At 37.3% G+C, this 27,507-nt stretch overlaps 2 protein-coding genes across 2 annotated transcripts; one reads left to right on the top strand and one right to left on the bottom strand.

Moving 5' to 3' along the window:
* The first annotated feature begins 1,116 nt into the window (after window positions 1–1,116).
* LOC311068994 (E3 ubiquitin-protein ligase RNF170) lies at window positions 1,117–4,969 on the top strand. The gene is made up of 6 exons (XM_084091897.1): window positions 1,117–1,378; window positions 2,421–2,487; window positions 2,601–2,709; window positions 3,693–3,766; window positions 3,894–4,004; window positions 4,480–4,969. The coding sequence occupies exons 1-6, from the start codon at window positions 1,350–1,352 to the stop codon at window positions 4,783–4,785; spliced, it is 696 nt and encodes a 231-aa protein (XP_083948023.1). The 5' UTR covers window positions 1,117–1,349; the 3' UTR covers window positions 4,786–4,969.
* A 113-nt stretch (window positions 4,970–5,082) lies between these two features.
* Window positions 5,083–26,926, bottom strand: pfas (phosphoribosylformylglycinamidine synthase). Its single transcript, XM_084091896.1, has 29 exons — window positions 26,774–26,926; window positions 25,789–25,916; window positions 23,493–23,625; window positions 23,288–23,393; window positions 22,999–23,197; window positions 20,904–21,009; window positions 20,665–20,805; window positions 20,456–20,580; window positions 16,144–16,272; window positions 15,863–15,994; window positions 15,648–15,776; window positions 13,007–13,080; window positions 12,696–12,852; window positions 12,549–12,610; window positions 12,300–12,461; window positions 12,126–12,230; window positions 11,117–11,248; window positions 10,544–10,774; window positions 10,259–10,439; window positions 9,354–9,437; window positions 9,101–9,256; window positions 8,753–8,872; window positions 7,914–8,059; window positions 7,578–7,785; window positions 7,399–7,490; window positions 6,718–6,832; window positions 6,329–6,475; window positions 5,972–6,112; window positions 5,083–5,766 (listed from the first exon to the last, which is right to left on the bottom strand). The coding sequence occupies exons 2-29, from the start codon at window positions 25,910–25,912 to the stop codon at window positions 5,459–5,461; spliced, it is 3,945 nt and encodes a 1,314-aa protein (XP_083948022.1). The 5' UTR covers window positions 25,913–25,916; window positions 26,774–26,926; the 3' UTR covers window positions 5,083–5,458.
* Between the last annotated feature and the right edge of the window lie 581 nt (window positions 26,927–27,507).

The raw sequence follows: 27,507 nt of genomic DNA on the forward strand, positions 1-27,507 counted from the left end.
AAGACAGGCCTATATAGTCATTATTTTATATCAGAGACATACAAGACAGATACACTTCTAAAAATATATAGTCTAAATCTTCAAATGAACCTCACTGCCTCCAGGTAAAAAAAAATTAAAAACTAATTTGTATAGTTAAAAAAGTCAAATTGACTGGAAATAGGGAAAATGCTAATGTTTACTGATTTACACAGGCAAATGTTTTCTGTTTCTAAACATTAAACATTAATATCTCTCAAAAGTTTTATACCTTTTTGTAATAAAAACACAAGATAAGATTGTGTTGTGAAGTCACATTTGCCTTGTGGGATGAGCATATGTGGGAATACTAAGTTTATATATAAAATAAGAGACACATTATTGCGAATCCATACATTGCATTCTATAAAGTTTTTTCATGACGCTTTCCTTTATTCCATTAATAATTTCACCACAAAGCCATATCATTTAATCACATTACAGCATATACTCGAGCTCAAGAAATAAGCCAAAAATACATTTTCTGTTGGAACTGCTCACTACGATATGGTGGCACCAATCCTAGACTGACATGACTCTGGACTTTAAACCATGACAGCCTTCAGATTCTTATTTAGGCCAGGGGCCTTTAACCTGCCCCTGCTATTTTGAGCCACTGCGACCTTGCAGTTTAGGCAAAAATGGGAAAATAAATATTAGCTTGAGACATTTTTAGTAAGAAGGTCCAGGGCAAAAGCACTGATGGTATGAAGTCAATGTGGGCAACTAAGTCAATAAAGAATTTCGAGATATTTATTTAATAAAAACACACACATAAGCTACACTGTACACAGGTACATAGATTGGAGGGTCAATGTATTTAATACAATTAGCATGGGGTATAGTATTAAAGTAGGTTTAGCTTTATTTTAACCTGCTGGATTGCCCCAGTTACTGGCACCCAAGTGAAATGCCTTTCTTTGGTCATCCATATGGGACAGTGTATTATATTGTGTAAACTTACGGTAAACCATTGACAGACGACTTACAACCTGTCTTTGAACATCTGATAGTGGTCACATGACAAAAATAAAACACTTGAGACCGAGGAATGGCCATGGCTTTGATCAACACAAATATTGCCATTCAGTACACTTTCACATCGATGAACATATTGCAGAGATCGGTAAGATTGCAAGCAACTTTCCTGAATTTCGAAAATCCAACAGGAAATCAGTGCAGTTACCTAATCTCCAAAAAAGGGACTGAAGTGGGACTGAAAGCCCTGGCTAATGATTAACCTGTCTGTCAAATGTACTGTGTGAAGCAGTTGAAAGCATTCCAGTCTCTACCCTCCACGAGAGAAAGCAACTGAATTACGAACAAGAAACATGCCCATCAGCCGCGGCTTCCACAACAGGTGAGAGAGTCTGACTATTTGTGTTTTTAATATATTTCATGCACATTTCTGTGCCTGGTAATCCTAAATTGAGTGTTTAAATGATGACATACATCTTGCATATATGAGCAAAGCAAATTATGGTTACACTTAGGTGTCCTTGTTACAGTGTAATACAGTAAAGTATTGAGTAAAATACATGTACTTAATATAGGGTTAGTAACATAATTTACTTTTATTAATATTTCATGTAACATGTAATGAGGACACTATAAAATAAAGTGTTACCCAAATTAATATAACAGACTTTGTTTGATATTAGGTTATATTTGAACAGTTTAATCATATCCAGCATCTTTTTAAAAGAGAGAGAAATATATATTATTAAACATAGAAATGTATAATACTTTTGAAGCTGTTCATGTATTATGATGAAGTGTTGTGTCCTGCGACTGCAGGTTAAGTGTGTTATGATATGTTGGGGCAATAAAAGGCTCCACACAGACACACTAAACACTATGATATCAGATTTCAACGTGTCAGTCAAACTTTTTTCAGTCTAAAAGTCTCACATTTCTTAAATACATTCATATGGGATAATGTGCACATTGTGTTGTTTTACAGGCAATTTTGCTATATCATAATATAATACCTTTAAATAAAGTTTTTTTTTCATATCAAAAGCAAATGTTAGTTGTAAGGCTGCCTGATATTGCGTCATGAAGTATGAGTAAAACACAGGTGTGTCAGACAGCTAAATTTAGATTTCGTACGTGCTCCTCCAGAGTCAGCCTATCCAAACTAGATAAATCGTGCAATAATTTTTGTAACGAAAAACAGGTTTTATCTTGAGATGAATAAATGTTTTTATTCTGATGAAGACAGTCCACCCAGAATTTCAAAAGAAAATCAGCTGTAATTAATTGTAATTCAACTCCTGATGCACATTTAATGATGACCTTTCAAACGCTAGTCCTGCATTGTGATTTGAAGTCTTGAAGGAATTGGTGAACATAAACTCCACAGTATTGCATTTCAATAACTGCATCTCTCACTTTTGAAGGTCCTCTCTTCACTCAAAGATAAGGTGTCAAGGTCAGCCACACAATCCTCACGTGAACAACAGAGAGGTGAATACATATACAGTATTCCTCTATTATGTATTTTTCTTAATTTTTCTTTTTCTTAATTTTTTGTTGTTGTTGAGTATATACTGTATAATCTCTTAATTTTATACTTGCAGGATTTGCCTAAAATGTGGTTACCAGCTGGCAACAAGGATGTCCACTGCCCCGTGTGTTTACAGATCGCCAGTTATCCTGTAGAGACAAACTGTGGACATCTTTTCTGTGGTGCGTGTCAGCCGACTGCAAACTACATCACTGCAAAAGAAACAATTATTTGGATCTCAGATGTTAGTGTTTCATAATGTTAATCAACATGCTGGTTCACTTAAAGTGCTTTAGACTATAGTAACTGGGGCCAGTTGCATAAACATAGCCATTATGTTAGCAGTTAGTCAAGGGGCAGTCAGTCTTACTAAATTAGACCAATCTACGTTTTTATGTAACTGACTCCAAAAAGTTATGAACAGACTGAAAGAAAAAAATTGGATGACTAACTTGTAAAACTAGTCTTAGCGGTTTAAGCAACCAGCCCCTGGTCTACTGCGAGAGAGCAGATGGTGGTGGGCATTTACTACCCGGTCATGTGACTCTCCAGTGTTGCGTATGCTGTGTAATATTATACTGTTACCATAGTTACGAAAGCCGTGCCTCTCACCTGACCCAGATCACGTGATCACACTCAGAGAGGGAACATTTTTAGATGTACGTTAATAGCAAACTACAAGGTTAATACAGAATTCAAAACGTTGTACCATCACATTGTAATTCTCGCACCACTTTAAATAAGCTCAATAAAGAGACTGAAATAAAGAGCAGCAAAGATACAAGCAATAAAAATGAGTCATAAAATAAATAGATATGTGGTGATACACAAGTCTACCTTTTTGATTCAATCAATTGTTCCAATATCTATTATTCTTATTATTCTTCCTTCGAGTATTGCTATGGAAAATAATTTTTTTAAGGCATCTATCCAATAAAAATATTCTAAACTATTGCAAATAAATACATTTCTGTTTGCCAAGAACACAATTTAATTAAGTTGGCCCAACTTAATTTGGGCCAATGTAATTGAGTTGGTCCAACTCAATTTAATTGGCCCAAATTGAGTTGGAGTATAAAGGGCCTGAATCATTTTTCTGAGTGAATAGGCACATAGTAATGGAGAGGCCAATGATTATCTTTCTTCTGTCTCTTTCCCTCTCTAGCACCATGTCTGATATCTTACTGGAAACATTGCTCCTGGTTAGATGCCATCAACTGTCCTTTGTGCAGACAGACGGTAAGAGATTTCTTAGCTGATGCAGTCTCAAAAAGATGAGATAGATAAACCTCTCATCGTATTTGGTGTCTTTTATTATATAGAAAACCACTAAAATGAAAGGGTTATCTTTATTTTTTATACTCAGGTGAATAAGATATGCCGTCTCTTCAGCGAGAACAGAGCTGACTGTAAAGAGAGAGAAGTGCTGAGACATGTCAGAGACTATAACAAGCGCTACTCTGGAGCACCAAGACAGGTAAATACTTGTTTAAGTAAAAGCATGTTCCGTTTCACTCTACAAAAACATTAACATAAATGTCATATAAACGTTACAATGCGATTGTAGTAAATCGGCATTATCTATCATGTAATCGGACTACAGCCAGCCTCTGCGTTGTGTGTACTGCGCATGCTGTAAAAGACAGGTGATAGTTTACTTAAAAAACGTAATTATATAACCTTTCTTTTTTGTTGATAAGATCGTGCCGCTCCCAGTAAATCAATGCGGTGACCATTATTACTTCTCAGCAGAGTTTATCATTTTATTTGCTATGGACTATATCACATCACCACACCTATTTCGGTTCCTGATGCCTCAAAGGTTGTGAAACCACAAGCCAGGAAAGACATTGTTGCCTACAGTTGGATGACACTTGTTCAGACACACGTCACACACTGATATCACACGTGCTAGGTCATATGCTGCAATATGATCATCTTTTTCTTTCTAGGTTAAGGACTACCTGTGCGATACACCTCTCTTCCTGCTCTTGCTGGTGAGATGGCTGGGGAACATGGGCGGCCTGGTGTGGCTGTTTCTCTTGAGGGTGGCTGTGTGTGGATTTGGTGCTGCCATGTCCTTGGCCTCCCCATTGGAGACTCTTCCTGGGCCGTTGAGCAGTGTGCTGGGCACCCTGGATGATTTTGTAGTGGTCTTCCTTCTGCTCATCTCTATTGTTAACATCAACCAACAGATGGGGCCACAGAGGTCAGGAACGCGCTCAGTCACGCAGGGTGTGCTGACCGACGCCTTGTAGAGGACAGTGATAATGTGCTTACTAGCATGTTGAAATTACACTAATCAACCTTGTTGGCAAAGGTTAATATGACCTGCTGCACTTTGGTCTTAGTGAACATGGAGTTCGGATGTTATAAAACCAGGCAATTTGAAGTGTTTTATTAAAGATTGTACATAAAAGATAAATAAAGATTGTATAAAGATTGTAAAGTGCTTTTGTAAATATTCATGTTTCTAATAAATACTTATTTATATATATTTTTTGTTTAATCGCTTAACTTTCACACGAGGGAAACCCAGACATGACACAGAAACATTTAATCAAGATTGTTTTAATACTTTGAAAGCGTTTGTAAAATTTCCTCTCTATAGCTTTTTTTTCAGTGGAATGTTAACCATTTTCTGGAATGTATATTTTGGATTTTTAAAATAAAAAAATGGTGACAATCGGCCATTGCATTTTTATTATATCTTAATGCAATTAAAATAGCCCATTATGTATTAAGACATGCATATGTTGAGGCATCAGTTTTCAGCAGGAATCTGCATGCTAATTCTACCAAAGTACATACATACAATAAAGTCCAAGATCATTCAAAATTCTCTAATAACTCTCCAAGTCAAAAGTATTAATGAGTTGGCTAGTCTGCCTATTTGTTTATCATCTATCACAAATGTACAGTAGCATATCTCTATGAGTTCTGACACCAGACTGCTGCATTACGGAACATGCTAAGCCACGGTGAGGGTTCCAGTGATCTGCGGAGGTGGCGAGGGGCCCAAGCCCACTGCCAGCCCAGCACGGCCCGCTCCGGATGGGGCATCATGGCCAGGTGTCGGCCATCTGCAGAGCAGATGCCTGCCACACCATGTGCGGAACCATTGGGGTTCATGGGATAGATTTCAGTAGGGGTGCCCGAGTCATCCACATAACGCAGAGGAGCTAAAGAGGCGCTGGTCAGCTTCTGCTGAGCCTCTGGAGAACGAAACTGCATCAGACCTGTGGAACAAAAGAGAGGTGTTTTTAAACGTCACACAACAGGAACAACACACACTGCAGAGTTTTAGCCTTTGTTAATACGTAGATTATAAGCAGAAATGATGCCTCCCAAAAAATTAAAAATGGTCTCGGAGTTTTGGACCCCACTAACAGAAGAAGTAAATCCACCTGTCAAGTACAGTGTTACAATGGACAGATTTCTAACCTTCTCCATGAGCGACCCAAACACCCAGAGCAGAGCCCTCCATTCCCTTAAGCATGATGGCCGGAGAGGGCAGGATGCCCACACTCACAAATCTTGATTCGAACCGGCCAGACTTGTTATGGGTCAGAGTAACATCAGAACCTGCAAAAAAATAAATAAAAAATAATAAAATGAAACAAACTATACATTTATAAATATATATATATATATTATAAAAATATAAAATAAATAAATTTAATTTATAATAAAAAATTAAATGCAGTGAAAGTAGTTAGAGAAAAGAAAGTGAGGAAATTCTTGAGGCTGTGATTGCCATTTACACATTATATGGATGAGACTAAAAGTTTTCTCTCTCACCTCCATCCTCTCTTTCACCCACCCAGCCCAGCAAAGCCAGAAGCTGACACCCGTTACACACTCCTAGACTCAGCGTGTCTTTACGGTTGCGGAAGCGCTCAAACTCCTCACGAGCCTTGGGGTTAAAGGTCACTGTTGCAGCCCACCCTGATTAATAAGAAAAAGTCAAAGCATCTGATCCTCAGCTGGTGAACAAGTGCTAACAAACACTCAATTTCAGTATGCAGAGTGGCAAGGCCAGTATAAAATGACCTACGAGTCGATTTTTGCAAATCTAAAACCATTGAAACAGTCAATGGTGGGGATGCTTGTTATTATATAGCAGAACTATCATACAGTTCAGCAGTGATATGTAAGAGTGCTACAACATGCAATAGTGTGATTTTCACCTTTAGCTGACCCTAGCACATCTGCATAGCTGAAACCACCCACAAACACCACGGCTCGGAAGGGGTCAAGGGTCGTGGAGCCTGAGCACAGGTCCTGCATTGTGACATCCCACACCTACAAACGGAAAAAAAGTCCAAATAAATCAAACTCAGTCTTGTTAACAGTTAACATTGAACATTGTGCAAGAAAACAAGCAGCATTTGTGGGATTAGTGAACAAACATAATGCTAAAAGCTTAAATTTATTGTAAAATTGGTGGTTAATTGTATAAAACAGAGTGTGGTATTTATGCATATGCTATAATAACATGTATAGGGCTATGTTAATGTATTTACATACTTGCACACATGATGCTTACGTTTCAAAGCAACTGAAAATCATAATAATTTTATTTTCTTGTTTAATTTTTATAAATATTTTTTCACAAAAAATTATCAAAAATACTGTAAAAACAGCGATATTACTACAAGAATAACTGTTTTCTATTTTAATGGAATTTAAAATGTAATTTATTCCTGTGATGGGTGATTTTTTTTGCATCATTACTCCAGTCTTCAGTGTCACATGATCCTTCAGAAATCATTCTAATATGCTGATTTGGTGCTCAAGAAACATTTCTTATTATCAATGTTAAAGGTATTATCAAGGTATCATTTTTTGGTGTTTATGTGCACATTTACCTCGAATCCAGCCATGAACAGAGAAGCGGACATCTCTCTGTCTCCATTACTGCCTTCCTCTCTCAAAACAGCTACGCAAGGTTTCCCTGAAGCTAAAGCACAATCCAAATATCTTAATATACAGGTCAAGTATGAATAAAGGAAAGATACATGATTGTGAAATAGGTCCATGGTCTCACCAAGCTCTTTACTGATGGGTGTTTGGGAGGGGTCAAAGGTGAGTTTGAGGTATGGCTGTGTGCGAGAAGCAAGCCCTTCTTCTTCTGCTTGGACACACAGTGGATTAGCCTGCAGTCGCTCCAGCTGAAAACTAGTGCTTTCCCATACCGCCCTAAGTGTGGGTAGACGCTCATCCAGCACTTCCTGTCCACGCAGACTCACTCTGACCTACAAGACAGTAAGGAAAATTAATCAGCAGTTATTGATCACTCTTCCTTGCACATCACTTAATCATTGAAGTATAATAATATCCCATTGGACTCCATATGCTTTTAGATAAAAAGAGCTCAGCTCACCTTGGCATCAGGTCCAAAACCAGAAGTTGTGCCAATTCTGTGACACAAGAGACCAGCATCTGTGTATCTCTGACAAACACTCGATGCATTGCTCTCGCACACCTCCAAAACCAGACCAAGCTCCTCTGAAAAAAGAGCCTCCATCACTGAAAGAGAGGAATGGGAAGAGATATGTATATAGCCACGTTTCCACCCTAGCGGCAAATTTAATCTTGTGAAAAATATGAATATAGCAAAAAGTTATTGCGAATAAAGCAGCACTTCTCCCCTGTGTGCTCAAGAGAACAAAACCATCACTTTTGGAGAAGTGTTGTTATTTTTAAATAGACTAAAACTATTAAATAGCTGAAATAGAATAAAATGTAAATATTACATTAAAAAGTATTTAATTGAAGTATTAAAATGACTAAAACTGAAAGAAATTAAAGCTCAACAGAAATATTTGTAAAAAGAAACTAGTCAAATAAAATGACTAAAACAAACTAATTTTAAAATACAAATGTTAATATAATAATTTATTTTTATTTTTAATGCAATGCCTTACCTAGGATTAAAATCACATACAAATAGGACATGTTTATTTCACAAGAAACTACATTTAAAATGTTAATAAATACTATAACAGTATATAAATAATACTAAAATAACACTTTTCCAGAGAAACGAGTGAGTGTGTACATTTTCTTGTGCATTTTGGAAGTTTTATTCACAATTTGGTGTTTCCATGCAGACTGTAATAAAAATGTGGAAGTAAAACAGCTTATGATGGATGGCACAAGTATCTTTAACAAAAAAGCTTGAGCTTTTTCCAAAACATAAATCATATTTTTATTACCAACCGTCAACGCCTTCTAAAGGCAAGTCCACCTCCATCCCATGATTCCCTGCAAAGGCCATCTCCAGCAGACAGGAAATGAGCCCTCCATCACTGACATCATGTCCTGCAGTCAGCAGTCGATCTGCAATATAAAGTTTACATCAACAGATTGTACATAGATAAGATGCTGCTGCACATCAACAAATACAGGCAGCAGAGTTTGGGAGCAGTAAACACTGTTTCTAGATCAGTTAATGGATGTTTTTTTAACAGCTTAGCTACATCTACAGAGGAAGAATGGTGCTGTTAATGTATCAATATATAAGATGAAGTAAAATATCAGCTTATATATAATAAAGCACATACTGACCCTGAATCAATGTCTGTGTGGTGTTGAAGCAAGCAGAGAGCTTGTCTGGCTGATCCAGATCCGGACTGCAGTCTCCGAGTTGCCCATAACACTGAGCTAATGCAGAGCCGCCCAGCCTGTATTTGCCAGAGCTCACAGGCACATACAGAAGCACACCTGAGAAAGGAAGAGAGAGTGTGTGAAATATGTACACAATGGTGATCTGTTTTTGATATGAGAGGTAAAAAGTGGTAAAGATTCACAAAGTCCTAACCTTTGTCATCAGGGTTTTCCAGGTCAGGGGTCACAGTAGCTGTGATATCAGGACACACAGCATACACTGAGATAACCAAAGAGCCTAAAACACAAGGAGAGTAGTTTGTTGTGCGACATAAAAAAACATACAGGCAATATCTCACCTAGCATTATACAAAGGTAAGCACTATGCACAGGTAAATGTCTGGTTGAGTATTTAAATAATATACTAGTAATAATATAATATACTAGTGAACTCAGCTAGTAAAAACTACAGTAGCTGTAAATTATGTAAATTAAATATGCTTTTCTCACTGAATCCCTCTCCTAAATCACGCAGTTAACACTGAATGCATTGGGTGGCGCTGTGGATGTGTGACGTCGATGTGTGGCATGTGCTTTCAGATGCATCCAAGTAAAATATTTTAATTAAATATTTTTTAGTTCTTACTGGTATATTTGGTTATTTGAGTTATAATACAAAATATATATTACATTTTATTTATTATGTAGATATATTACATTATGTTTAATAGACAAAACTTTTTAAAAGTTTGGGGTTGGTAAGAGTTTTTTTGTTTTTTGAAAAATACAGTAGAAAACAGTAATATTGTCAAATATTATTACAATTAAAAAATAACTGTTTTCTATTTTGAAAGGGAATTCATTCATGTGATGGCAAGGTTGGATTTTCAGCAGTTTTCTGTGTCACATGATCATCTTTGATCAATGTTAAAAATAAAATAAAAAAATAAAGTCTTTACTTTAGTGTCCTTCCTGAATAAAAGTTTTAATTTCTTAAAAAACAACAACAAAAAAAACTTACTGAACCTAAACTTTTGATTGGTGTATATAAAATACATACGTGTCGTGTCATACCTGTTCTAATTGCATTTTAAATGGCGACATGTACAAGACAGATACCTGGGGCTTTAACCGTTTCTCCACTAACACGTGCAGCCATGCTAAGTGAGTCTTTTCCCCCATCCACGGCCACTCCCAGCTGACCCATGACCTCACACATGGCCTGGCAAGCCTCCCAAAGACTCGCTCCCTCTCCTGGCAGCTTAGCAGCCCACATCCAGTTACCACTGCACTTTACATCCTGTGAAGATATGCACAGACATCTTTGGATGACAAGTGTGCGTGTGTGTTTCAAATTACATGCTGTCACTTAACATGTTAAAAAATGCACATGAGTTTATTCACCTTGAGAGCAGTCACTCTTGCAAACACCAGGTTAGTGAGAGCTTCTCCCACAGCCATTCGAGCCCCAGCTGCCGGTGACACCAGCCCTTTGATTGGCTGTTCGCCTATCGCTGTGGCTGCACCCTGGAGGCTGAACGGAGACAGGGCAACAACAGCTACGTCAGCCAGTGGAGTGTGAAGAGGACCTACGCACTGCTGCTGAGCAATCAGACCAGTAACAGATCGATCAACCTGGAACAGAGGGGTTTTATTTCATTTTAATTCATGTTTGTCAATTAAAAATGCTGACATTTCTATAAATGCTATGGTCTTTATGGAATTTTTTATTATTTTGAAATGCCTGTAAATTAGATCAGACAATTAACTAATTGAGTCAATATTTAAAAGAAATTATTCAATTACTGAATATATTTAAATGTAATTATTAAAAAAAATAAATTACATTAAAGATGGCAAGACAACAAATTCAAATGTCTGGATGTACAAGGGAATATATAAATAAGTACCACTGCAATAGACAACCTGGAAAAAGTCATATATTATTATGCATGTGCTAAAGAGGGAGTGTTATACCTTGTTGGTGAGGTAGCGCTTGCTGGCCACAGCAGGCAGCCGCAAAACTCTCTGTAGAGCAGGAAGAACAGAGAGACCCGCAGGAAGAGAGAGAGGCTGCAGAGTCACAGCCATGTGATCCAATACAAACTCCTGAAAAGAGACAGTTGACACATATAGTACTGACTGAGCAGTGAGTGACTTTTACATACTCATAAATAAAACAATCAAACATGCTTAATGTGAAAAACAAGGGCGCCCCTAGACCCTTTTTACTAGGGTATGAGCTGCAATACTGAAATACTGCTGAACCCCAGTTTAATTATTCAAAAATCCTTGTCTTTCAATGGATGTTACTGTATAATGACCTGAGAATCATTTTCCCTGACTATATTTCAGCAATCAGGTTGTGTGTTTTCAATGTGCTGTTAAGATTCAGATGATGCTAGATTCCTGAATGAATCACATTTGATGTAATCTGTCAAACAGCTTTGCAACAAGTTCTGTATTTGATTGCAATTCAGTTCGATTCAATCGGACAGTTCAATCATTCAGTGAATTGTTTCCAGCGGTTGACATTGAATGGTAACAGGATACTTTATAAAAAACCAGATGATGTGAATATTTACCTACAATACATTTTAGGAAACAAAACAGCAATGAAGCAGTGAAGCAGATCTTAACTGTGCATGCAGCTTGTGAATAGGTAAAGACAAGTGATATCCTATATCCCGTTTTGAAAAATGGGGGCACTTTTTTGATAGGGGGGTCTATGCCCCAGTAATAATGAAATGCTAGAAACGCTCCTGGTGATATATAAAGACTAAAAATTATACATCCAGAAATTAATCCAGATTTCAAAGTCTGGACACTGCATTTAAAAAAATCAGCCAAGAGAGGGTGCACTCTACCACAATTTCTATTTTTCTTCTTCTTCAGCATAGCTATTAATTAAAGGGGAGGTAAAAAAGCATACAAGCAGATCTATGTCTAGTAGAGATTAATTCAACAAAAAAGATTGTTTTTGCACCTTCTGTGGCATCTTTCCCAGGACCCAATCCAGCTCCAGATCCACAGGGCTCCGCCCACTGTCAAGCCCATCGGTCTGTTTACACAGGTCATCCACCAGCACGATCTATAGAGCAATATATGCACATAATCAGAAAGTATCAAGAAGTGTCCAAAACTACAAAAATGCACTCACCTTGCCATCACCAGTTATGTTGCCAACAAAGTCAACAGGACACTTCTCCCTCTGACACACACTCTCGAGGAAGCTCCGGTCAGAGGGGCGGAGCAACAGAGCGTTACTCTCCTGATACTCCGCCCCCCACAGCTCCAAAACACTGAGGGTGGGGTCACCTCTCTGAGCATCAGGGCAAAATATGTATGTGACTGATATGAAACACTTTGACATTAAAATTAAAATACAGATGTTTTGATAAAATCTCACCTTAAACTTGCTAGTATAGATAATGGCACCAGCAGGCTCACTCAGCTCCTTTAACACGTTACCTACACAAATAACATGGTGTTCTTGAAGTCTAGGCTTCAGGAGAGAGCACATTGTGCTAAGCTCATCTTATTTTTTGACCCCTACCATTTCCTCCAGCACCCTGGTCATGAATGCTGCAGATGGGGTTTCCTTCCATTCGCTCTAGACAGGCCCTGAGAGCCCGGTTCATCTTTTGCTCCATTTCAGCGTCTCCTCTCTGAACTGCTCCAAGATCCCTGGCACTGGAGTTATCACCTTGAACCTACAATAATACACACACATGCACACATTAAGTTGCATCATCGCACAGAATATGAATAATGATGCAATACACAAGCATTCCCTGTAAACACAAAGAAAACACCTGCACTTTAGATAAGCTAGTAAATTCATTTACTTAAATTTTTTTGGTGTACCTGTACAGAAGAGGCAGCACCTCCGCCAACACCAATCCTGTACACAGGACCTCCCATTTTCACCACCTCCATACCTGCCGAGGACAAGAGAAAAAAAAGAGAGGAATGAATAAAGAAAACAAAGCTATTTGTATACAGTAATGTTCAAAAGGTTGGGGTCAGTAATACTTTTTGAAAGAAATTAATACTTCTATTCAGCATGAATGCATTAAATTGACCAAAAGTGGCAGTAAAGACATTTAACATGTCCAAAAAGATTCCTATTTCAAATAAAGACTGTTATTTTGAATTCATCAAACAATTCTGGAAAAAATGCATCATGTTTTACACCAAAATATTAAACAGCACTATTAAACTAATGTTTTTTGAGCACTAAATCAGCATATTAGATCAATTTCTGAAGGATCATGTGACACTGCAGACTGGAGTATGGCTGCTGAAAATTCAGCTTTGCCATCACAGGAATAATTTTTAAAATATATTTTAGAAAAACAGCTATTTTAACTTGTAATAATATTTCATAATATTACTGTTTTACTGTATTTTTGATCAAATAAATGCAGCCTTGGTAAACGTAAGATAAAAAAAAACATTAAAAACACTTGCGGACCCTAAACTTTTTGTATATAAATGTCTTAATGTTTATTTTATTTCATTATTAACAGCTTGTTTTAATTATATATATATATATATATATATATATATATATATATATATATATATATATATATATATATATATATATATACAGTGAGGAAAATAAGTATTTGAACACCCTGCTATTTTGCAAGTTCTCCCACTTGGAAATCATGGAGGGGTCTGAAATTGTCATCGTAGGTGCATGTCCACTGTGAGAGACATAATCTAAAAAAAAAAATCCAGAAATCACAATATATGGTTTTTTAACTATTTATTTGTATGATACAGCTGCAATAAGTATTTGAACACCTGTTTATCAGCTAGAATTCTGACCCTCAAAGACCTGTTAGTCTGCCTTTAAAATGTCCACCTCCACTCCATTTATTATCCTAAATTAGATGCACCTGTTTGAGGTCGTTAGCTGCATAAAGACACCTGTCCACCCCATACAATCAGTAAGAATCCAACTACTAACATGGCCAAGACCAAGAGACAAAATTGTACACCTCCACAAGGCTGGAAAGGGCTACGGGGAAATTGCCAAGCAGCTTGGTGAAAAAAGGTCCACTGTTGGAGCAATCATTAGAAAATGGAAGAAGCTAAACATGACTGTCAATCTCCCTCGGACTGGGGCTCCATGCAAGATCTCACCTCGTGGGGTCTCAATGATCCTAAGAAAGGTGAGAAATCAGCCCAGAACTACACGGGAGGAGCTGGTCAATGACCTGAAAAGAGCTGGGACCACCGTTTCCAAGGTTACTGTTGGTAATACACTAAGACGTCATGGTTTGAAATCATGCATGGCACGGAAGGTTCCCCTGCTTAAACCAGCACATGTCAAGGCCCGTCTTAAGTTTGCCAATGACCATTTGGATGATCCAGAGGAGTCATGGGAGAAAGTCATGTGGTCAGATGAGACCAAAATAGAACTTTTTGGTCATAATTCCACTAAACGTGTTTGGAGGAAGAAGAATGATGAGTACCATCCCAAGAACACCATCCCTACTGTGAAGCATGGGGGTGGTAGCATCATGCTTTGGGGGTGTTTTTCTGCACATGGGACAGGGCGACTGCACTGTATTAAGGAGAGGATGACCGGGGCCATGTATTGCGAGATTTTGGGGAACAACCTCCTTCCCTCAGTTAGAGCATTGAAGATGGGTCGAGGCTGGGTCTTCCAACATGACAATGACCCGAAGCACACAGCCAGGATAACCAAGGAGTGGCTCTGTAAGAAGCATATCAAGGTTCTGGCGTGGCCTAGCCAGTCTCCAGACCTAAACCCAATAGAGAATCTTTGGAGGGAGCTCAAACTCCGTGTTTCTCAGCGACAGCCCAGAAACCTGACTGATCTAGAGAAGATCTGTGTGGAGGAGTGGGCCAAAATCCCTCCTGCAGTGTGTGCAAACCTGGTGAAAAACTACAGGAAACGTTTGACCTCTGTAATTGCAAACAAAGGCTACTGTACCAAATATTAACATTGATTTTCTCAGGTGTTCAAATACTTATTTGCAGCTGTATCATACAAATAAATAGTTAAAAAATCATACATTGTGATTTCTGGATTTTTTTTTTTAGATTATGTCTCTCACAGTGGACATGCACCTACGATGACAATTTCAGACCCCTCCATGATTTCTAAGTGGGAGAACTTGCAAAATAGCAGGGTGTTCAAATACTTATTTTCCTCACTGTATATATATTTTTTTTTCTTCTTTTATTTAATACCATTATTATTTATTACGTTTTTATTGAGGAAAACATACATGTACTACACCTCAAATCCAACAGCAATTGTTTATATTATAATGGTTATATTTCTTTTCTCTTTTTGACTCTGCTTTTGTTGTGTGCATTGATGCTTTGGCAATATTTTATGTTTAACAACCAAGCTAATAAAATATGTTGAAATTGACTATGAGAGAAGGAATAAAGAAAGATGCCAATGTAGGAGGATTTAAAAATATGATGGTGCATCAGGTGTCTCTTTTTTCTTATGTACCTGGTGCAGCTTGTTCTTTCTCCACGTGCTGGTCCTCAATAGAGCCCAGCCCACCACTGAACATGATTGGTTTGATCCACTCCCGACGTTCGCCGTTAGCCAAACGCATTCCAAAGGAACGAGCAAAGCCTTAATAGGAAAGAAAATAACAAGAGCTGTAAATCCAAGCCAAAAACCACAAATAAGCATATGACTACTGTCCTGCTAGATTTCACCTGCAAGGACCGGCTCCCCAAACTTATTGCCATAGTCAGAGGCTCCATCACTGGCCTCTATGGCCACTTGGAGTGGAGGAGCAAAGCTGGATGGGTACTCCCACCCTTCCTCCTCCCACGGGAGCACAAAACCTGAGAAGAGAGAAGATCCTGGCATGTGGAAGTGTGCTCACAAAACAAAATATGAAAAAAAAAAAATGGTGAGCTAAGTTTAAAGAGCACTATTCAACTAAGTGGTAGAGGTTAATTCTCGAAACAGAACAAATGGATTAATAGCTTACCTGGGATGTGCAGGTTACCAAAGCAGTACCCAGCAGTGCCTGCGATCACATGACCACCCTTTCCAGCGCTCTGCACATCTCTGATTCGCCCACCAGTACCTGTGGTGGCACCGCTGAATGGAGCAACACCTGGATGTAATAAAGAGCATTTTATGACTCAAACATGAGCCACACTTGTTATTGTTAACTAAAACCACAAAAAATATTGCCCTGTAGGGGTGAGAATCACCAGAGGGCTCACGATACGATATCATCACGATTCTTAAGCCACAATGCGATATTAATGATTTTAAACATTTTGTGATACTGGAATTGTGATTTTTCAAATGCAATTTTTTTCAAACGTCCCCAAACGAAAAATATTTTTACGTTTCTTTTCAATTATGAAATGTAATTATGTGCAGAATCACATTTATATCATTGTTTTACGAAAACACATACATATGCAAGTTGTCTGCAAATGTATTTAGATAAATGTATGGATCTCTATATCTGCAATAGACTTCAGCAGATGATTTTCATAGGATTTAGTTTATCATTAATGTTAGATAAGACGAAGACATTAGCTAACACGGCATTAAAAAGCTACCGTAGGTTAAAACCGGTAATGTTGAGTTAATGCATATTAAAAAAACAACGACAACACAATCGCACCTGTGAAAGGTTATCCCATTTCTTCGGGAATTAAAATCTCAACGGTTTTTACAAGTAGAGATTGGGCAGTGTTATGGCATCTTGGAAAAACTCATTGATTTTTACTGTGAGTGACGACAGAATCTGGAATGTTGACCGTTCCAGAATCAATGAGTCTGGAGCGGTCAAATGTGGTATCTACGTATACACATCTATGGTTTTAAGTATCCTTCTTCACCCTCTCATTGCATTAGACACCTTTTACTGCTGCTGCTGTCCATTGTCTGTTAATCGTGTTGTATTATGAACGAGCACGCTGGCAATGTAGATTTGACGTTATGTGGATAGCTACTTTGATTCCAATTGCGTTTTGTTGCATTGCAGCGTGCAGCTAGCTTGCCATCATACCATACCACTAAAATTTCCATGTCGAATTAAAAAATTTATTTAGCTTTCACTGTGCGGTCTTGTTCAGAAATATGCAAGAACATGCTTCCTTTACACACAGTTCACTGCTAATTTACTTGGGCTGTTTGTGAACTTACAGTCTGAAGGAAAGATTTCAAATTATTATTATTTCCTGCATGCCAAATTTAAGTCATTAAAGATTATTATTATTATCAATACTGAAATAAATAAACAGTATTGATAAAACATAAATAAAAACTAATTTAAGACATTCAGAAATACTGTATAGTCCGTGAGGCAGACCCACAAATTTCAGAAATTAGTATCATAAGAGGGCACCAATGTTGCTCTTTTTTATTCAACAGAGGGATGTCCCTGGACCACAAAAATGCATGATAGCAATTCTTAGTGGGTAGCTTAAGGTACAAAAATCACCAATTATATGTATGACCCTCCCAAAATTTGCCGAATTCCACGCAAGGTCAGTTATTTCTTTAATTCATTATTTTTGGTACCAAAACATTTATACTTGGTGATATCTAGGTTGGAATATTGTCAAAACTTTAACTTGTTTCAATAATATATTTATTATGATTATTTTTCTGCATAAAACATAGTGGTGTACAGCGTTCACTCATTGTTTTAAACTGAAGACCAGTCTGTATATGCTTACATGTAACAGGCAAGAATGGATTTTGCAATGTTATATATTATACAATTATTGATTAATCTATCAAGTCAATTCATTGTATGCTAATTACCATGGATAACTAAACAACAAGTGAAGTGAATGCTAATTGCCCAAATTGTACATTTATTGACTGTCCGTGTACTGGTGCTTGAGATATCTTTATAATAGATGCACACTATATGCAGAAACACACAGAAGCAGACATTTACTATATTACACTCCTGAAGGCAGACAATAAACATCAAATTAATTTACTGCTTGCAGAAATATGTATAAGGCTCAGGAAGAGAGATCTCCTCAAAAGAAACGGCCGAAAATTGAAAACAAGTGTTTAATACATTGCACTGAAGAAGACCCAGAGAAGAAATTAACAACAACAAAGGACTGGAATTCGTGGACAACACTGGTTAAGGCAGCAGAAATAAGAAATCATAGAGACATGTTAGATTTGGCTGAGAATTGTTCTGAAGGAGAGGTTCCACAAATATGGTATCACAGGAGGTGCCGGAGTCTCTTTACAATGAAAAGGGATTTGGAAACACTCAAAAGCAAGCCATTAGACACTAGAACAGAAACAATGGCTAGAAGGTCCATACAAACTCAGAGCTCTAGTTCATTGGTGTATGAAAAAATCTGCATCTTTTGTGAGAAGTCTTCAAAGTTCAGACCAGGAACAAAAAGTAGAGAGCAGTCTGATGTTAATGCAGTCTGTGTCTTGGCAGTCTGATGCTGCAGTTAGAAATGCAGCTCTAGCCAACCAGGATAAAAGAATGATTGCAGTTACTAGCAGAGAGCTGATAGCAGCAGAAGCTCACTACCACAAGAGTTGTTACAGGAACTATACTAGAGTCCTTACATCTCGTGATGCCCCTTCAGAGAGGTCAGAAGTGTCTGATGATGAAAACGGGTATAAAGCCACAGAAGCAGCTGCATTTGACGAGTTGTTTGAATACATACGGGAAGAACTGATGGAACATCCTTGTGTTATGAAGATTACAATTCTCACATGTAGAATCAGAGAGTATATGCACAAACGTGGCGTTGATACTCTGATGGAATCAACGATCAAGAACCTCAGAAGAAGACTAGAGGCAGAGTTTGGTGATTCCCTACATTTTTGCAAGTCTAACAATGGCAGGATACTGATGTATCCTGACACTTTGTCTATGGAGCATCTTGTTGTGGAGAACAGTGAAATACGTGACAAGCTTAGTCAAGAAACAATACAGACCGCATAGAGGAAACCGCTTTGATTCTACGCACGGCCATCAAGAAAGAGCGGCCGTCAGTATCATGGCCACCTAATCCTTCAGAACTTGATCAGAAATCAGTAAAGCTGGCTGGTGAAATCAAAGAGGTTTTGGTTGTATTGCCGAGTGGTGACTCATTTGAAAAGGCTTCTGAAACGGTACAAAGACTTGTCATGTCTTAATTTGGACAAGATATAACTTATGCAGTGACTCAAGGAAGAATAAGAATGCCCAAGCATATTTTGATTCCTTATGCTTAGCATATGCTTAGAATTGGCCATGGACCAATTCCATGGTATCTTGCTTCTTCTGATGGTCTCCTAAGAAAAACCAACAAAGCTGCATTAGCGTCTGTACTACAGAAGAATGTCGCTCCAGCTGAAACAATTCCACAGTTTTCAGCATCAATTGTTGATGGCATGGCTATCGTCAACAAACTGAAATGTGACAACAAAACCTTTGGGGAACTTTCAGAATATTTGCTAACAGTGGTTCTGCTTCATTGTCCCAACAGTCACAGAATTGATGTGTTTGATGTCTATGCAGACGACTCTATTAAGGACATTGAGAGACAAAACCGGGGCTCACAAAGTGGTACCCAGTTTCGCAACATTGCAGCAGGACATAGCATTACCCAATGGAGAAAGTTCCTTGCATCACCAAGTAACAAGAACAGTCTGGTAGAGTTCATCCGCAGCTACTGGAAAGATCCAGTACACAGAACCAAGCTTGAACATAGGACTATGTTTATTACCTGTGGTGAAACCTGCTGGAAGCTATTCAAAGAGGAAACCACCTGTGTGGAAATGTTGGGAGATATATTGAACCATATTTGCACAAAATATTATTTTGTGTTAATAGAATTTCAAAATTGTGTTAATTTTCCTTAGTTTTTTGTATATTTTCTGTTCTAAAGAGCCTATATATGATTTTATTTGACTTTATTTCATTTCACAATGCTATTTCATCATAAAAGAGAAGATCTAAAGCAATAGATATGTCAATATAACAGTTTATCAATGTTGAGATTTATTTTGCATAATTCGATTTTTTCAGCACGTTTAAATGTAAATTTTTTAATTTTCATACCTTAAGCTACCTACATGGCACTGCTATCATACATTTTTGTGGTCAGGGGGCATGCCTGTTTTGAAAAATAAACATTAGAATTGGTGCCCATTTTGATACCAATTTTCTGCCCGCCTCACGGACTAGTAATGGCATATAAATAATACGAATGCTAAAATTTAGCATTACTCAATTTATAAGTAATATTTTGCTTATTGATCATGTTTTGAGTTTAAATGATTAAATGTGTGTAGGATCAGACCAGTGGGGAAGTTGTGAGTCTCTGCAGTGAAGATGACGTGTCTGGTAGCATGTCGGGCTTCATAGGGACTGGCCTGAGCAGGGTTTGTGGGATACATGCACTCAAGCTCCATGCCTTTAATACCACTACAAACACACAAGAACCACATATTGAGACTTCCTGCTAAAGTGCCATTCAAACGGGTTGACATTTACAGTGAAGCATCTAACCTGCTGTTGTCACAGAATTTGATGACATTGTTCTGGTTGCTATGGTGCTGAGTGCCCATAATGAGGCTGAAGAGCGTCTCCTTCTGCTCTTCTCCATCAATGATCATCCGCCCTCGGAAGAACCAATGGCGGCTGTGCTCACTGCAGGACAGACAGGGCATGAAGGCGTCATTTTTCATGCTATTGCAGATAAAAAACACCCTTTCCTTTGGGGTTTATTCTCTGGAGACCACACACACCTGTTGGACTGAGCCAGATCAAAGCATTCTACACTGGTGGGATTCCTTTTCACTCTCTGGAAGAGTGCAGTGTAGTAGTCCAGATCCCAAGAGTCAAACGCCAACCCTGTTCATACACGCAGCGAGACAAACAAACAGACAGCAACCAGATAAATATGAAATGAAGAAAAAGATGATCAGAAACAAATACAAGACCAAAAGAAAACCTGCTAAACTGAACATTTGCTAAGAATCCCTTGGTTACTGTTGCTAACTCAGACAAGCTTTACAGAACATCAAATAGGAGCATAATCACAAGTCACAACATTAGCTTAAGTGAACAAAACTGCTCCTATTCACTTTTGTTAACGCTTAAGTTAACGCCTATTTATTAACGCTTAAGTTAATAACATAAAAAAAACACTTTAAAGCAACACTAAGGAACTTTTCCTCTTCGGTCGCCCTACAGGCTGGAAGCGGAATTGTCCATTACCGCTGTCGTAAATCATTTCGCCGCCCGCAGCCTACTGTCGCACGCACACTCGCTGTTTATCTAGCACTGGCTTTGGAATGAACGATGTCCACTGACAAGGTAGAGTATGTTGCATGATTTCATGAAAGTATGATGTATTGCGACATCAGAAATGAAGAAAAACTAAATAATGACTATTGTAACGCTTGACGTAAAGCAAGTCAAATTTGTAGTTTTCTTATGTCTCATTCGAACTACAGAACCGCGACCCGGTTTGGCAAACTTGCATGGTGTGGTTATAGCAGATATAGGGATGCAAAGCGAATCCAGAAGTGCCTTTCACCCTGTTACGACTTGATGAACCACTGAAACCATTTTGGAAACATTATTTTAAGGTAAATTTTTTTACTTAGTATTGCTTTAAAAACAGGTAACATTTATCACTATTTTAAGTGACTATTATAAGTTCTAAAACATTTTTGGGTAATATCAGTAAACCTGGATTTGAACAGACAGATGGTTGGTAAACTTACACTATTGTTCAAAAGTTTAGGGTTGGTAAGATTTTTTAAGTTTTATGAAACAAGTCTCTTATGTTTACCAAGGCTGCATTTATTTGATCAACAATACATTAAAAACAGTAATATTGTGAAATATTATTACAATTTAAAATAACTGTTTTCTATATTAAAATATTTTAAAATGTAATTTATTCCTGTGATGGCAAAGCTGAATTTTCAGCATCATTACTCCAGTCTTCAGTGTCACATGATCCTTCCGAAATCATTCTAATATGCTGATTTGCTGCTCAACAAATTCTTATTAATGTACACATTTCTTATTATTGTTGAAAACAGTTATGCTGCTTCATATTTTTGTGGAAGGTGTGATACATTTTTAATAAAGATAAATAAAGGTTCAAATAACAATGTGACCGTTAAAAAAATGTATTTAACCTGATTGTTTTATTTCTAACTCAGTAGGCCTCACTAATCTCTGATACAGACACAGTGAGCTTTGTTGTAATCCACCGGCTCACTTTGTCTCTCATACAGTCATCCATTCTCTCCCTTCACACACCTCGTGATCTAATCAATTAGGCTCCCCTTATCTTGTGACATCTACTCTTCCTCTAATCATGTTAAGTGTCATGTGACCTTAAAATGCTGGATGATTATGTGCAGAAGAAAGAGTTGATCTCATCACTGAGTACTGACAACACACACGTTTTAGGCATTTGATTGAATCCCAATTCAAATGCTCAGTATCTTTACTATATATGCATTATTTTCATTTTCATGTAATGATACTTGTTAGTTTTATATCCTTGTACTTGTACTATAATGATGGAATGGTAAGTAGATGGCATTGAATGGTTACACTAGTAGTTAACTGATATGGGAATTTCAATTTTCCATATTTTTCTCTTCTGTTAACTGGCCAATTAGCTGATGCTAATGTCATGAAAGACCAAGTAAAGGCTGATTAATCTGCCTCTCACTAGGTAATACCATGGTACTCTAAGCTACTTCAAAAAATATATGGGACGTAAAAAAACAACAACAACCCCCCCAGGATATTATCATTATGAAGTTACTTTTATATTAGTGGAAATGAGGTACAGACTCCAAACACGTCTCTTACCAAGTTCATCATTGGCCTTCTCCAAGGCAGCACGACCTTTTCCCAGAATGTCCACCTCAAACACTTCCTGTGGCTGAATATCAACGGCGAATGATGTGATTGGCTGAGGGTAAACACATTCGGTCATACTGTCATACAAGCAGCAAATCAGTCTCTCCATCTCTCCGCCCTTCATTACTCCCGTATGTCCTTCCTGGGGCTAGATGGGGATGAGAAAAGAGAGCTTTTAATCAAAACGGGTGAAAAGAACTCACTGAAACGAAAAGCTATTTAAAGCTATTCTCCTGACCTTGATGAGATGCCTGCGGGAGAGCTCCACTCTCGTCACCTGGTTCAGACCCGCGCTTCGGCAGATGGACACGGCATTGCTGGACCAAGCAGTGGAAAAGTTCAACCTACAACGGTTAAGAATAGATATAATTGAAAGATGTGATATAAGTTGTATCAAAGTTTCCAATGCCATACCATCAAGATAAAACAGTGGGAGAGGTTACCTGGGTCCAATCTCCACCAGTCGTGTCCCATCCGCTGGTTTTAGAGTGGGTTCCTCTGACAGACAGACAGAATAGGGAGGACTAAACAACCAGCTCAAAATACCTTTCTGCTCCATGTTTAAAGAGTCAGAGCCTGAGAGAGAAAAAGATGCAGATGAAGAGAAGACAAATATGAAGAGAGACACAGTTGGGGTTTAAATATTATCTGACAAAACTTGTGCTGGATAATTTAGCTGCTTTATAGCTGAATCAAATTTGTTTAATAATTTATGAACTCTGCAACATTGGCATTGTTATTGAACTGAATTGTATCAACATTGAACAGACTTGAGCTGAATAAAGACACTATTGCCTTCTGTAGAGCTGTTCATAGCTGGATTTAGTTTGCTTCATAAAAATGAGGTAACATTATACAGTAAGGTCCAATGCATTAACTAACATCAGCTAACAATTTGCAAGACATTTGTTACAGTATTTATTAATCTTTGTTAACTTGTTCATTGTTAGCTCAGGTTAGCTCATGTCCATTAAATAATATGAACAGATTTTTTATTGAATAATGTATTAGTAATAGGGCTGGGGTAAACGATTATTTATTAAACGATTAGTCGGGCGATTATTTTATCGATTAGTCGACTAATCTAACGACTAATTTGAATTAATTATCCTGTCTGTTATTCGCATATCTCTCGAACCGTTACTCCGATGGATTTCAAACTCGACAGCTGTCTGGGCACGAGTAAGTGCAGTGCCAAGTTTGACGTTGTTTGGATGAGAAATGCAAAAGATATTGTTAAATATATCAGTAAAAGAAGCACTTAGAAGGTTGTGGTTTAAAAAATAAACATTCTGACAAACACACTGTCAGCTACAATGTTTACTTCTGAATAATATAGTATAAACGTGATAAATCCATTTTGATTAATTTGAGTAAAAAATTTATTTTCTTTACCAAGAAAGTGGCAAGATTAAAACCACTATTTTCTGTTTCAAACTTTCACATAGCATCTTTAGGTTATAATAACATAAATAATTCAAATCCAGATTTTGATTTTCAAAGATTTATTATAAAAACAGATTATTTTTTTCCCAAAAATGCAATAAATTCATGACACGTTTTTTTTTTAAATGCAATTAATCCATTGAATCAATATAAAAGTTATTTTTCATATTGAAACTGTTGAAAATACACAACAAAGTAAGTTGATCCACATGACAGCCTCTGAACTCGGTCAATACTAATCTTATATTTAGCACGTACTGGACTAAACATAGGCTACATTCAATCAGCCATCGCTAAGAAATACCTTCTGAAATTTTTTGACGGCGATCAGCTGTAAAATGGCTTGGTCCTGCTCGGTTTTCGTTGACTGAGTACAAGAATTTTTTTAAAAGATCCCCTGGGGTTCACGTGTCAGCATTCAACATAAGTTTGACGCAGTGTGAGAACAAGCAACAGTCGGCATTTCTCTTCCTCCCGCGTGCCTCATCTTGTTAATCTCCTCACGTAAATGATTAGATTTCGATGGCTTACGTTTCTTCCCTACGGCAGAATCCACCACAGGTCCATCAATGCCGTCAAATGTATTCATTTTTTTGTTTGTTTGTTGATCAAAAAGTGCAAAGTAGATAAGGAAAACTAGGATGCCGGGTGTATTCAAAGCGCCACCGTTACTGTTTACAATGCGTGGAATGGTGCGCTGTGATTGGTTGAGCGGATTTATCACATTCTGCAGATAAAGGAGACAGGCGTTTGTCGCGGTTTGGAAAGAAAGGGAGAAAACATGACAGAATAACAAGGCGGGCGGTGTGTGTGTGGCGAGCTGTACCTCCGGGAATGGTACAAAAAAAAATAAAAAAAATAAATAAATAAATAAAGAAGCGTCGACGCAAAAAATATGACGTCGACGTAATTTTGACGTCGACGCGTCGACGTCATCGACGCACCGCTACAGCACTAATTAGTAAACGTTGAAAATAACATAAACTAAGATTAATAAATGTGCTAAGTATTTTTCATTGTTAGTTGATGTTAACTAATATAGTTAAATGATGTTTAAAAAATGGAATCTTATTGTAAATTGTTACCACTAATGAACTTTGCAACACTGACACAGTCATTGAACTAAATTGAGCTGAATAATGACACTTGTCTTTTTAGAGCTGCTTTACAGCTGAAATTGTATTTGCTTCATAACTAAAGAACAACAATCTGTATTGTATTGGTATAAATAATTGCAAATTTACATGACAAAGAGCCACAAACTCATCACCATTTTATACTGTATTCTCTCACCGTCCAGCTCTACATTGTAGCAAAGCTCTGTTGTTATAGTAACATCAGGATGAAGTTGTGCGACCCTTCTTAGGACCCGGCCCTCTCTGGTCTCCTCTCTCCTGTAGAAGCGCACGACTGGCATGATCCTGACAGAAAAAGAGAGAGAGAGAGCATCCATAAGAATGTGCTTCAAACTACTTTCACTCTGCATACTGGGGCACACTGGCATTTCCTGACCTACCTTTAATTTAATTTATCAGCAATTCAATTTTTTTTTTTTTTTTTTTATTCTGCTCAGTCACAAATCAAAAGATCAGAAAAAGCTTTATTGCTTACACAAAATGATTTTTCTTTCTTGGTAATGAAGCTTACAGTGCACATATATAAAGACAACAACAAGACACATTAACAAAATTAAAGAATAAAAATATGAAAAAGTGTAAAGATGCAGGTTAAGTTAGAATATACATTTACAATTATGAACATAGTCTGGATAATATTAACAAATAAGAGTGCATTGATTGCACATTTACTTATGAAAAAAGTTTTAGACTGCTAGTAATGATATTTTATGTGGAATATCAAGGGGTGAAGTCAGGGGTCAAACTGATCATTTGGGGGCTGCATCAGTCACAAGGCAGGCAATTACAACCTAGACAGGAGTCGCCTATTAAGTTAAAAGAAAAGTGCTTTACATGTTAATGGGTTAGATTTAAAAAGGCAACTTCATTTAAATTACACGAATAAATGAATAATACCAAAACAAACACTCTCACTATGCATTGTTAACAATAAGGAGTCATATATTAATGTTTAAGTACTGTCTCAACAGTGAGACATAGTTGTTGTGACGCACTAACAGCCTGATAATTATTTACAAACTTTTCGGTGCATATTATATCTCACAGCCAGATAAAAGTAACGTTATTGTAATTGTAACTTAGCAAAACAATGTGTTATTGTTATTACTTTTCTGCTTCAAAATGGTGAACAAGTATCTTACTTTTCAGATGCTCAAGAAGTATGCTGGTAGACTCGTCAATGTTGACTCGTGATGAATCTGATGTTGACCACTGCAGAAGAAGCACAGCAAACAGATCCACGTGTGTCAGTGTTAAACACGAACCTTCCGCCACAAGGATCATCCTCTTTGCGCATGCGCATATTTGTTTTTGTTTTTTTGTTTTTTACAGTCTACGGGTTATACCCATAGAAATAGTACTAACAGTATGTCATTTGAATGGAAACAATAAATGAGTACTAATACCTATGAAAAAAAAATATATATATATATTTATAAAATACGGGATAATAACATACTGTCTATGGATAATAATAACTTGTCATTTGTGAGGGTGGAAAATTGAGCACAAACACTTCACTAACACTGTTTTCGTTTTAGTATACAAAGTACACTACCCTAACATTTGATGATTCTTTATTAGGGCGAATTTTTTTTTTTTTTAATTGAATTATTTAGATTCACACAGTGTTATTAGTGTGTATACATTAGTTATATTTATTTCACTTATGATTAAAGCGCCATAGTTTTAACATAAAATAATGAATTTACTGAATTCGAAACCGCACACTCTACGTACTACTTTTATCTTATTTTTCTATTGCAGAAATAGTCAGAGTAAGAAACTAAAATAGTAAGAGTAGTATGATAATATGCGGTTCCGAATTCAGTAAAACTGTATAATAATTTTTCAGTTTTCATATCATCAGCCATTC

This window comes from Abramis brama (genome assembly GCF_963993115.1).
Source record: "Abramis brama genome assembly, chromosome: 18".
Taxonomy (NCBI): Eukaryota; Metazoa; Chordata; class Actinopteri; order Cypriniformes; family Leuciscidae; genus Abramis; species Abramis brama.